This window comes from Scomber japonicus, chromosome 20 (genome assembly GCF_027409825.1).
Source record: "Scomber japonicus isolate fScoJap1 chromosome 20, fScoJap1.pri, whole genome shotgun sequence".
Taxonomy (NCBI): domain Eukaryota; kingdom Metazoa; phylum Chordata; class Actinopteri; order Scombriformes; family Scombridae; genus Scomber; species Scomber japonicus.
In genome coordinates, this window is record NC_070597.1 from 12723794 (window position 1) to 12737091 (window position 13298).

At 38.4% G+C, this 13298-nt stretch overlaps 1 protein-coding gene across 1 annotated transcript in view; it reads right to left on the minus strand.

Moving 5' to 3' along the window:
* Positions 1–268: 268 nt before the first annotated feature.
* Positions 269–13298, minus strand: part of LOC128381098 (adenosine kinase-like) — a 100801-nt gene continuing 87771 nt past the window's right edge. The window contains exons 7-10 of the mRNA XM_053341049.1: positions 12166–12201; positions 8456–8570; positions 713–799; positions 269–393 (exon numbers count right to left, since the gene is read on the minus strand). Of these exons, the coding sequence (XP_053197024.1) occupies positions 269–393; positions 713–799; positions 8456–8570; positions 12166–12201 (363 nt within the window). The remainder of the gene's footprint in view (positions 394–712; positions 800–8455; positions 8571–12165; positions 12202–13298) is intronic.

Here is a 13298-nt window from a genome sequence, read left to right on the forward strand (position 1 = left end):
AGCCTAAAGAGGGTATTTGATACTTAAAAGGTACATTTTCAGCCATATTTTCCTTTAAACATAACCATATTATTCCAACATATGATGCTAGTACATTGTTTGAGTTGTATTAAAACATCTGAGTTGATTATTCAAGCTTGATCAAATATTCAAGCTGAGCACTTAGTCCCATGCAGTCAGTGTAAATAGAAAAAAATGTACATATAATCCAAAAGCATACATATACAAGTATCTTGTGGAAAAGACTAATGTGCATTGCTCGGATGCATCAGTGAAAGTCTGGCTTCTCTGGGAAGGTGCATCCGACCCGTCTGATGATAACATTGGCGGCGTAGTGTCCAGCCCGGATACACTCCTCCAATGCGTGCTCTTGGACCAACGCAGAGAGGAATCCTGGGTAGACAGATGAGCAGAGGTCAACTCGTGACAATTGATTACCTCCAAAATAGTTTGGGGAGCAGTTAAGCATTGATATGAACAAGACATAGCTTCTGGAAAAAGAGACAACGCTGTGTTAATCCTCAGCAGCAGCCAAATGATGACTCTTTTATGTGGTGCTATGATCAGCTCATACAGAGTAAAAACAGCAGGCTAAATGTCACACTCATATTATCTAGAGACATTACTGTGTTACATAGTTGGCTGATATCAAAGGTTAATTGGGAATGTACACAAAAATCAAGCTGCGTGGAGGATCATTTTCACGCCATACCTCCCACGAAGGCATCTCCTGCACCATTAGTGTCCACAATATCGTTCTGGTCGATGTCCAAAACAGGGAACATGGTCACTCTGTCACCTGTGGTCAGGACACAGGAGGGCTGTTAATTAAAACTGAACATCAGTATATATATTTTTTCTCTTGTTTTGGCCCATTATTTCTTTGATTGCAACTTGACATTATTCACAGGTCATTTCACACAACAAGGCTTTGTTATAATTGGAGATAATTGGACATTTGATTTGAACAATTCAGCATGGCTTAGTTTTTTTGGCTAACTAATAATGTATAAAATAGATAATTGTTACTATACACTACATTTGTGATACATAATTAGTGTAAGTAACAACTGAGGAACTATACCTTATGGTTTAAGTTCATTTTTATGGCTAACAAAGCTGAATTTTAAACTTTATTAAGCTATAAACCACATAAGGTGTGAATCTTAACACATGCTGAGTGCAATAAACACCTTTTAAACATTTTTCAATGGCTTGGGTGGTTACAAATTATGTTTTTCTACCAACAAAAGTCTAAAATGGTAAAAAAAAATAGTCATCCCAAATTCCATGAGCCCAAGGGGATATCTTTAAATTGCTTGTTATGTTCAACAAGCAGTCCAAAACTAAAAAATATTACATGTACAATGATATAAAACAGAGAAAAGCAGCAAAGTCACACATTTGAGAAACAGTACCTGGTGAAAGCTTGGTGTTTTACCTTGATAAATAACCTAATTATTATCAAAATTGTTGTTGATTGCTGGTAATGGCTTAATTCATCAAATGATGTTTCAGCACAAATGGCAAGATTAATTAGGTGCTGAATTAATTGACACTTGGACTGCAGTGTCTCTGGCTTACAATAAAGGCTCCAAATGCAACAGATGATCAAATGCTAAAATTCTCAACATCTCAAAAGCTTTAGGCAAGTGCTCTGATAAATGAACAACAATCCAAGAACAGTTACTGTGAGTCGTTTCCGTTCACAACGGAATCCAATGAATGAAGTTCTCTTTATTATCTTCAGTGGATTATATTGCTTCAATTATCAGTAGCATATGCACTTCAAAGAGACTTCCAGTTTAAAGCAGGGGGGTGAGGGGGTGGGGGTGGGGGGGGCAAACAAAAATCTACCAGATGACAAAGTCTTGAGGTGTAGAGTGACATTAAATCAGCAACTTATGTCAGAACAATCTAAACCACACACACAATCTTCAAACAATCCAAGAGCTCTGGTGCCGACGTGAATTTTCAAAAAGGTGCAGGAGACAAAAGACTGACATGTGGATAAAAGGAACACGAGGAGACTGACAGACCCCTTATTGAGAAAAAAAGGCTGGTAGTTTAACGAGAACATGAGGGGGAAAAAAAGAAAAACGACAAAAAAGTTGTTTAATGAGGCTCCCTACTAATCTAACAGCAGCTCACAAGAATATCTGAGGTGCAAGATAAGACACACTACCTTTTTGAATAGTTCTGAACACATTTCTGTCCTTGTCCTACAGGGCGAGACACACAACCCCGCAGTCAAGCATATGCTAAACACCTGACGTCAAAGAAATGAGAAAATCCATCAAGTTGTGTTACATGCAAACATATTATGGTGAAGCATGAGACCGTAATACAGGTCAGGTACCAAAGACATATCACATAAAGGGTTATATTGTGTTTTCATAATGACACACTTTTCTCTTTAAAGGGAAAGCAGCAGATTGTCACTTTGATAATAAATTACAATACAACAAGAATCCTTTTAGGATCAGCTAATTAGTAGCATAACGACTTGGCTTAATTAATGCCACAGATGAAGCTCGAGAATCCTCCTCCCTCTTGAAATGATTAACCGCATATGAAAAATGTGCTAATAATAAATTACTATTTGTCAGTTGTTCCACACTTAAACTAAAGTCGTTACTTGCGGTTATGCTTATGTGATGCACTTTACAGCTACAAAACGAGATGCTTTACGATATGAAGCTGCAGCACTTATTCAGCACAGATTCTGCAGTTCAGTACATCCGAGTAATCAAATATAAATAACTGTGTAAATATGTTTACGCTGGTTAAAACAAAAGGTTGCTACTCTACAGAGTAGGCGGTACAGGTGGAGTCAGATCTTATTATTTGCAGCTAGGTAACCTCTCACATGAAGTGATGCTCATCTTTGTGATAACACTACCTACAGAGGTGTCAACATTCATTAAACAAACAAATCAGAATCTGTTAACAACAAACCTATTGTTATATTGTGGTAATTAGCAGTTCTGTTTTTGGATCCTTATTAAAATCCTTAAAATTCACAGATAATTGGATGACTTTGTGCACTCCAATATACATTGAGCTGCCCCCCCCCCTTTTTTTTTGCTCTGTTGGAGTTTCATCAGCTCTTTGGCTATTTTTTTCCTTTTATTTAACTTAGCTAGTCTTCCAGGAATTCACCATCTTGTGATTAAGAAATAAAGTAAATTCAATCTATTCTACAATATTTGCAAGATCTCAACCTATCCTACAGTATTTGCAAGATGTTTTTTCCAGTCTTTACTAAAAGTCAGGTAGTCAGTTTGATCCGATTAGCCCATTCTACCACTTAACACCATTTTCAAGGTCAAATAACCAAATTTAGAATCACTTAATGAGCGATAGGTACATAAAAATGTCATCTCAGTTTCCTCAAATGTAACAGCGGATCAAACTGTCCTTCCCTACACTCATTCATACTCTCAATAGAACCAATAACATCCAGGATTAAGATTATGGATACAACTACAACTACATCTGAGACTTAAACTCTTGTATTTTTTAAAGGCTGGTGGCTTGAAAGGTTTTAAAAATCCAACCTAGTCAAGCCCATCTTTTTTATATAGCTCAAAATCACAAATCTGCCATCCAATATGACTGCAGTTTATAGGAAAATAACAGAAAATGGCCAGACAATTTATTGCCTTTTATTCCAAAAAAAAAACTTTTATTATGATTTGTTTTGGCCACAAATCATAGTAACAAAATATTTTGAGATCCTGGAACAGACAGCTGAAAAGATACACTTAACTGTCAAAGCTTTTACTCATTTTGTCTTCTATGAATATGACAATAGCGTTATGTTTTTAAATGATTTTTCAGTTTCGTGGCTGATCAGTTTACTGCAGACTGCATGAAGTGGTTGAGGCAACTTGCAGAACTTTCTGAGAATTGTTTCTAGAAATATGGCACAATAGACATCCCACATTCCTCTTACTTCTATCATCATGGCCAAAAGTTTGTGCTGTGCTGCTCAGGGGAAAGTTCACATGACCTCATTGATGCAAATTATTAAATTTGACTGACATGTTAACTCGGGTTACAATCCAATAATTCCCCAGCCGTCTGTAACAAAGAGCTCATTGGCAAAAATCTGTCATGGAAATTGCAAAAGGAAAAAAAAAAAAAATCCTTCCAAAATACTCTGACTCTATTGTCACTGGCTTATAGAACATCTTAAAACATCACTTTGCTGAACTTATTTCACATTTCACTGTAATGAGTTTGACAACATTATTTTCAATCATTAAAATGCTGCTAAACCCACTACAATATTCTTGTTCCTAGATTTTAGTTTGACAAAATGAGTGAAGCAGAGGCGTGGGATGTGTGGTATGGCTGTGCTTTGACAGGTAACATGCAACAGGGAAGAAAAACTGTGAAACTCCAATGAATTTGAAGGAATTCAAATACCTGCTTCCAGCAAAGCTATAATTGTGTGCTTTTGTTAATTCGTTGCTTATAATTCCCTCATTACAACTCTTGTATGGTGGTGATTAAACTTAAAAAATTCTTTCAACAGGCGTCTCTTTGAAATGAGTATCAATTAAGTCAATATCATTGGCTATTCTTTTGAACAATGCCAATTCACAGTACAACACTGACTGAGAAAATGCTCTTGTGTAAGAAAAAAAAAAAAAAAAAAGCGACTGTGCATGCAAATAGGACAACCTCGGCTTTATTGAAAAATGAGCATATGGAGCATTGTTTTCACTCTGAAATTATTACACGCTTCACTTGGTTGTGTTCCAGCGCACGCTATTGTTTCTTTGACAGATAGCAGGTAGATCAAATAGTTGGCATGCCATTAAAACTAGCTTTGATCCTGTCACACTTTATCATCTACACAATTAGAAAAATTATTTTAAAAAACCTGGGCTGCCAAGTGACTCAATTACAAACAACTATTCTAGTAAAAAAGGTATAAGATTAAGTACACAGGACAGAGTTTTAACTACAACATCTCAATGTATGAAACTTCCCTGAGAATACTTCTTCTTCTTCTGGAACGTCTCCTGTTGCATTTCAGCCAAAACTCTGAGCCTCAGAGAGGAAAACAACTTTACCGCTTTCTTGGCAATTGCGACAGGTTAGGAGCAAGTTGACATTCAATCTGTTTCCCTATCATAACCACCATCTTTGTTCACAATTGAGTTAGAAAAAAATACATATGCCTGTAATTACTGGAACTACAGGCAAAAGATCATCGCCAACCAACATCCTTTCAGAGAAGACATGAAAGAAAACACTTGAACATGAGATGCCAGACAAAAGAGAGGAGGTCTTTCTCATAGCACAGTTTGTTAATTGATTTTGTCTATTATGAAGTATGGAACATAAACATCCAGCTTTTTTAAAAACAGTCAGAGTTGTTCAAGTAGATTTCTGCAACATTTAATTTAACTGGTGACAAATCAACCCTGCTTTTAGACAATAAATCAATACATAAAAGAGCCTTTTTTCCTTGTAATCAGTATTCATTCTTCAGTCTACCTCATGTGATTAACATGTATAGATCAGGTCTTTTTTTTCCTCTCAAAGTTGAAATCTGCCTGCTTTGTCCCCCTCGAGAGCCCTAAAACTCGCAGTGGAGCCGACTCAGGCTTTATCAAGTCCTTATCAGCGATTAGAGCGGCAACCCCAGCTGAATGATCGTTTATTAGATCTCCTCACCGTTAAGGTTCAGGGCTTAATTACTGCTTTAATGGGTGTATAAGCAAAAGCCCAGTGTAGTTCAGCAGTGTCAGTGGCAGCTAAATAAAGGGCCATTTCCCCTGCTCCCAGCTCTTAAAAGGCACGTTTGAAGCGGTGGTGTGATGAAAGGCTCCAAATGAAGGGCAGGGGGAAAAAAAGAACAATAACAAATTGACATCTCTTTTTGGAGAATTATACCACGGGGGAAGGCATTCTCCTGTCCTTAATCACTATAAAATGGTTTAACATGACATGCAGAGGCTGGCAAATGATCAAATCCTGACAGGAGGACAAATTGCAAACAAAATGAGAGATCAAGTTTATTAGAGCGCCGCCTCTGGGAAATGAAAATCTTTAATTCTCTTTTTACATTGACATTTATTTGGCTGGCATGAATAGTGATGTTCGCACACACACGCACATGCACAGGCACACACACACTAATTCTGCTGCACCTACTACTGTAACAGCTCCACTGCAATGATAGTCAATGACATTTATCATGTTTGCCTTTGTAGATGACATCTGAAACACATTGTCTTTCATCCTGCCCGCACTCATCATGTATTTTGTATAAAGTTCACAGCGGTGCACGGCTCTGTCTTCGTGCAGGAGCAATGAGAGAAGCAGGCAGGAATTATCCATCACCCCAAACACAATGGATGGATTCCTATTCTTCTCCTGCTTCAAGATTTCTTTTCAAATTCTCATGAAAGGAAAAGAATTCTACCTTCAATATTATTTGAATTCAAATACGTGCTATATTTAGGCCTGGGCAATAATAATAATTAAGGTGGCGTCACACTAATTCTGCTGATTAAATTATTGATTCCAAGCGAGACAGTTTTTATTGTACATGCTTAAGGGGTTTTATGTGATGTAGTACATTAACAGCAGAACACATCAGAGGCATATGACGCACGTCAGAACACCAACGCCTATTGTTTTTTTTGTAAGCTTACGCAGTAGTCTTAAAACGTATGACAATGTGCACTCCCAATTCCACACCTCACATTTTCTGTACAATGCTAACATTCATTACCAATAGAGGAAGTGCAGTAGTGTTTCCTTTATGCAGCAAGGCATAAAGTAATTGTACTGTTTTAAGTGTTTCAGTTGCCTCACCCTAGCTCTAGTTTATTTGCCACAGTCTTTCCTCATCTTAATCATGCTGTAGCTTACTCGCAGAGATATTGTAGAGAGCAAGATTTAAGCACTTAGAGTTTAGCAATGAATGTAAAAATAAATTATGCTCTCATTGAATGTATTATTTTTTGAAGATCATCCAGTACTGATGTTCTCTGCCTATTATGGTGATAAGGTTGTGTTGTCGCATCAAGATACTCCACTGTCCTTTATCCTTTCTAGCATTGATGCTCATGCTGGCTACTATGTCTTTACTGCTTCTGTCTGTATGGCAAGTCCACTGAGTGGGTGTCAAATGATGCAACACTACACAACGGGGGCCTGTGTGTGTAACGCAGTCGGCTGCATTAAACATCAGTATGAATTTTGTAAGTGAGTGTAATTTTGCATACACATATCTGTCTCTTTAGCTGCTAACTAGTCCCCAACTTTGTCTGTTTGCCATCTGGTGCTGGGCAGGTAGTTTACAGTAGGTTCATCAAAGATTTATCACTGAAAACTGCTGCCTGCTGTGAATGAAAATGACAGTGAACCAAAACAAAAACGAGTTAAAAGGATGCCAAAAAGCTCTGTAGAGCTAAAGTGATAATGCTCTGTTGGTTTATTTCTACTAGCGACTCTATTCACATTGTCATTTCATTCATTGTTAATATAAAAATATAGATTCATGTAGATATATTATGTAAAATAGATCTTGAGAGGAGCACTACAATAAATTAAAAAAAATACAGGAAAGAAACAATTAATTATTGATTGATTAATACTGCCATCAGTACTGTAAAAAGCTTGAGCTCACAAAGATTCTTTCCAGCAGTGTGAAATTGAGGACAGTGGACACATGTGAAGACAGTGTCCTGCAGTGCTAACAGTCCTGCTTCTCTGCAGTCCCCAGTGATGAGTGATATGATGGAGTCTTTACCTGAGGCCATCTCTCCCTGTGCACGACTAGTCTGAACTACAAGGGCAACAAGGAGAGACACCCTATGGTTTCAAACAAAGGCAAAGGCTCCCAGCAGTAATCAGAAACTATCCTCTCTCCCTGCATCGCTTAAACCTGTAACCCCGGCTCAGTTATGATAGCACTGCCTTTTAATGTCTCACTAACAAATATCCCCTGCATCAAAGAAAATTGGACTGATTTGAGGACCAACGTTGTCAACCTCTCCCCAAGGTCACTCTGCCAGCATTTTGCTTTAAAAAAGGGCAGGATGTAAGAGTTGAAGCATTAAAAATTGCTGAGGACTGGCCTGGAGTCTGTCCAAGACAAAGTTAGAAGTACTTCACAAATCAATGCCTGCTCTCTGCATCCCCCACACTTCTTTTATGCTCTGAAATGACAGAATGTAGTGCAAGCAGTCTTTTTTTTTTACATCTGGTGTCAATATTGGAGGTTAACTTCAAAGAAATTACTGATAGCGTTCGGCTCTCTTCAGTCAGTGATCTACCATCTATTTAAGGCTGTAGTTTTGAGATATGAGGTTTAAGTAAAGGCTAAAGATGTCCAAACGGGGCCAAAGTTGGGATGTCATCAAGTAGTAGAAATATGAGTAGATAAGCAGACCAAAAAAAAAAAGGGAAAACAAAAATAGCCTACCAACAGTTGCAACAGTGTCATCCTTGCCCTGGGTGAAGACCACCACTCGCGGCCTCTTCGTGTTCTCCTTGGGTAGGTTTTGGGTTCTCTTTGCAATCTCTGCGATGTCATCAGTCTGTAAACACACCAGACCACTGGTTAAGTACATTAGGTTTAACATTGCCTGAATAAATACATCATGGGGAGCAATTTCTAAGGAGTTAATCAAAGATCACAACTGTGACTGAGAGGGGTCAGAGTTTTACACTTCTGGCAGATGGATCAAGTGATAATGAAACCAGATGGGCTATGAAACCATTTCGAGAAAAGATCAATAGGCACACTCAATGATGCTTCCATGCAGTTACAGGAGAGCTGCAAAGTATTAGAATGTCATATTCCCTAAGTGAGATGAAAATAAGCGTGTGAAGATATGCTGTTGTCAGATAAAGCTACATCTGCGAGCTGAAGGGATAGGTGGTGCGTGTACTGTATCACTCTCTTCCTGAAACAGGCCATCTCTTCTCAGCATCTGCACGGAATGGATATTCTCGCCTGGAGACGACAGAACTCTCCGGAGTGCTTGCCTTTGATCATGAGAGGGATAAAAAAACCCACACCTGTCAGTGCTACTTTATTATTAACTCATCATGATGTACTATGAGCAGGTGGAATGCCTTTATCACCGTCTCACAGTGGGGTGGACTCTGCGTTTCTGTAATACAGCACACTGAGGAGCTAGCATTAAGGGTCGTAGACGCCTCAAGCATTTGTATCAAAGCTAACACTCAAGCACCTTCGGGGTGAGGACATACTGTGGTTATGGGAGTAATCAGAGAGATAGGCTCCAACCCAATACCACCAGCCACACTGGCTCACTCAAACCAATGAGCTTTTACACCTCTAAATGCTTCCCAAACGTCCTTTAATCAGCCCTGAGAGGTCCGGGGAGACCCTGGGCCAAGGAAAAATGGGTGTAACACTCTAAGTAAGTGCTAATGGTGAGGTTAATACAGAGGCTGTTAGCAGGCGATGGCGAAAAAAAGGCAATTTGTCACTGTGACTGGATGTAACCACAAGCACTCCTCCAGACACTGAATGCAAAACCACACAAGGCTTAAGCACATTGTCACCCTTCGGTTTTATGTTCGCTGACATAAAAAAGGTGCTCTACTCAGGTTTAGGCGCTAAAAGGCTCTAAGGGCCCGAGGTGGTAGGGTAAGCATCATGGCTGTTGAACGGGGCAACCTACACATACTAACACACAATCAGTCAGAGACAACTTCTTCCTTTTTGCCTAGCAGAAAGCTTACCTGACAACTTCCAATGGCACAACACAGAAAAATGATGTTCAGCGTGAGTGCAAAACAAATGAATTGACAAACGATATGGTCACTTTGGTTTACTGCTGACAAATTGCAATATTTACAATTGTGAAGCAATTGATCAGACATAAATCAACAAACCGTGAAATATGAAAGCTTTACAAGGGAGTTAAATTGTGTTTCTGTATTGAAGCCAGTGAGAAGCTGATCGTCTCCACTGCAGGCTGTTTGAGAAACACTGCCAGGGAGAGATTCAATTAGAGCTGTGATGCAGATAGTTCTTTGAGCATTTAAAGGAAACAGATCACAATCAGGCGACTGTGTTCGGATCTGCTGATTGCTGTTTTGGAGAGTATAAGCTTCTTTTTTTAAATCTTTTATTTACACTGAAGACGTGCTACTGTCATTTTTGTTAGTCATTCATAATGTGATGATAACAGTGTTTCACAAAACATTCAAAGTGCATCTTGCAGTGTTATTGCGTTGGATATTGACAACTGGGCAGCAACCGCAACAATATCTAATTATAGTACCACTAGTAGTACCACAATGATCAATTAATTGGACTGTTCAATAATTTAAATGAACTTCACTGGCCTTAAAAGACTTAAAACTCTTTTGTAATACCACAGGGTGATAATTACAATGGAATTCTACTCTTAATTAGGTCAAATAGCTTTATGTTATTTGTTGTACGCATTTGTTGCACAGTTAATTACATTTGACAAGATTTTGATTTGATAAAAAACATTCTTAGCTCAAATGGAAATGGTTCAGTTGTTATCACGTGACCCAAGGAAGGAATTATGACTGTAACCTCTCTGTCTGTCTCTGGCATCGGATGTAACATCTGAACCATCTCCATGACAACTGAGAAAACTCTGTCTGCTGATGAAGGCAACAGGATGTGGATGAAAGCTCTGCAAAAGTGCTATTAAGTGGAATTTGTGCTAGGAAGTTTTGGCCAATTTCCAAGATCAATGATGAAACTTTAAGCCAAGTAATTTAATTAATGTATGTGGTTTTGCATACATTTGACATTCGTTATATTAGGGTTGGAAAATAAGTTTATTACACCTATTACAGGTTTTAAACATATCACCCAGAGCTGTTCTGTGGTCATAATACAAGTATATTGCATTTGTGTGAAAGACTGGTGTTTTCCAACATTAATGTTTTAAATCCAACGTTATAGAGGTTTCTATATAGAGTATATTGACATTTTAGAGTAGTAAAACTGCAGTATGGGGACCAGCTTGTACAAAGCAAGTCAAATTGTCATCATAAATGACATGAGGAAAAAAAAAAGACAACTGTGAAGAAAACCTCTTTGAACTGCAACTAACCACAAATGCAGTAAGTACAGTACACACCACTGATGTTATCTGAGAAATCACATTCATCCAATGCAATTTCGCAGAGTGTTCTGGCAAATCAGGTTGACATGGAAAATGTCAAAGAATTGTAAGTACTAGGAGAGTCTACACTTTGCCCTTTGTGTTTTTTTTTTCATGTGAGGCCCCCTCCATCATCACCAGCATTACCTCCCCCTCCACACTTCATCCCTTCTCCTCTCTTAAACCTGTCATTGCCATCAGGATTGCATTTCTATTCCAGTCACGTTGATCACACCGTTAGTGATTCTGGATGACAATTATTCACACAGAGCAGAGCCATATTCAAGGCAACGCTACCTTTGAAAGAGAGAAGGCACTTAAAATACCTGAGCCCATTTTGAAAATCTCACACACACACACACACACACACACACATATACACACACCGGCTATTGGTGTTTTTGATTCTCACATTTTAAAAGCAGAGCGAGGAATATGCAAAATACAAGCAAAAAATAGACTAAGGGAACATTCATTTTACACTTAAGAGGCAGCCCCACTTTAAAACACATAGTGTACATTCTATGGGGTAACAAGCACTGTGATTTTAATTTCCATAATCTAAAACCACAGGTGGCTGTAATTTGGTTATTAAAAGACTACAGTGTGCTTCAGTGTGGTGTAATGCTATAGCAGCGAAGGGAAGACATACAGTATCATCCCTGAGTGCAATGAAGATAATGAGGAGGCTTTTTAACCAGGCAACCTGATGAGCCCCAAGCCTGCAGAGAAAGGCTTGAAACCATGCCCAACTTCTCAGCTTCCCAAGAGGCTTTTCAAAATTCAATAAATAACATCTGTAGGCGATGTTGGGTGCAGACCTAGCAGAGTGCGTCATAACAGAGAGCTGGCTGAACAAAGAAACCATGACGACTGCCAGGTTTCCATAGCAACTGCTGCAAGGCCTGGAGAGTATAATAGCACATCAATCACTGTCCAAAAGGAACTTCATTATCAGCAAAAATAAACCTTTAGGATCTGTTTAGTGTGCAATTGCTGGTCAACTCACCTCAAAGCCCAGCTCTTTGGCAAAGGTGGCTGCTTCCTAGAAAAGAGAAGACAAAAAAAACAGAAACACACAAATGAGCAGTTAATTACAGAGTCACAAACAGAGCAGAATGTCACACTCCAGACGTGAAGTAAAGACATCTCGCTTGCCTCCGCTCCTCACGTGTAGCCGTGTCACTTGAGAATAAGTAACCTGAGTTAGTGTTCCTCTGCCAACTACTGATTTAATAGGCATGCAGCCCACCCATTTAATCTATTGCCCCACTTCATCTCATCTTACCACAGCCGCACAAGATAACACCATGTCAGCCTCCAGCCATGAAACCACCACTGAAATCATGAATATGTGCTGGTATGTGGGAATCCCCAAGACTGAAGGCATTCAACACCTCACTGTATGCTTCTTTAGTTTCATAACAGGTGCACTTTAAAGGACAATGCCAGTATTTTTGAGAGTTTTACCTTCTTAACTACAAATCATGTAAACTTTACATTTTTACTGACCTTTTTCAAATACATGCTTTAGTTTTAGATTTTCATCTACATTTTTGTCCCATTTCAGGGAGGTGTTGGTTTTCATTCATGACCATATGGCATGAAAATCTAATGGCAAACTCTTAAGACTATTTTTAGTTGTCTAACCTAAAGACATGCTGTGTAGATTCAGATTTTCAAATGTTCTCCTACTTTTGCAGGCATCCATTGACTTCTATTCATTTCCCCACAATATTCAAACTCTGTAGAATTACATGATGATTAAAGGGACAAAAGATAAAAACACATTTATCAAATATTTAATATATTTATATTAAACAAAATAATAGTTCAATAGTTTTGCCCTTCTCAACTATCCACACTAAGTCCATAATTTGTAATGATTATAACAGGGAGATATTCCCTCCAAGGTGTTTACAAGCCAAATAACCTGGCCTAATCCATTGCTGAGAACAAAGTCTGCATTCATGTTTGTTAATGTTGCTTTGTTGATGTGATAAATCAGTACAGACTTTTCAAAATCAACCTGTAAACAAACTGCATTATCACGCAACAATAATGTAATAATGTATGCAGACGTATAATTTTCATGTCGTATTGCAATTAATGGAAATCAATGGGATGCTGTGTTTCAGGGTC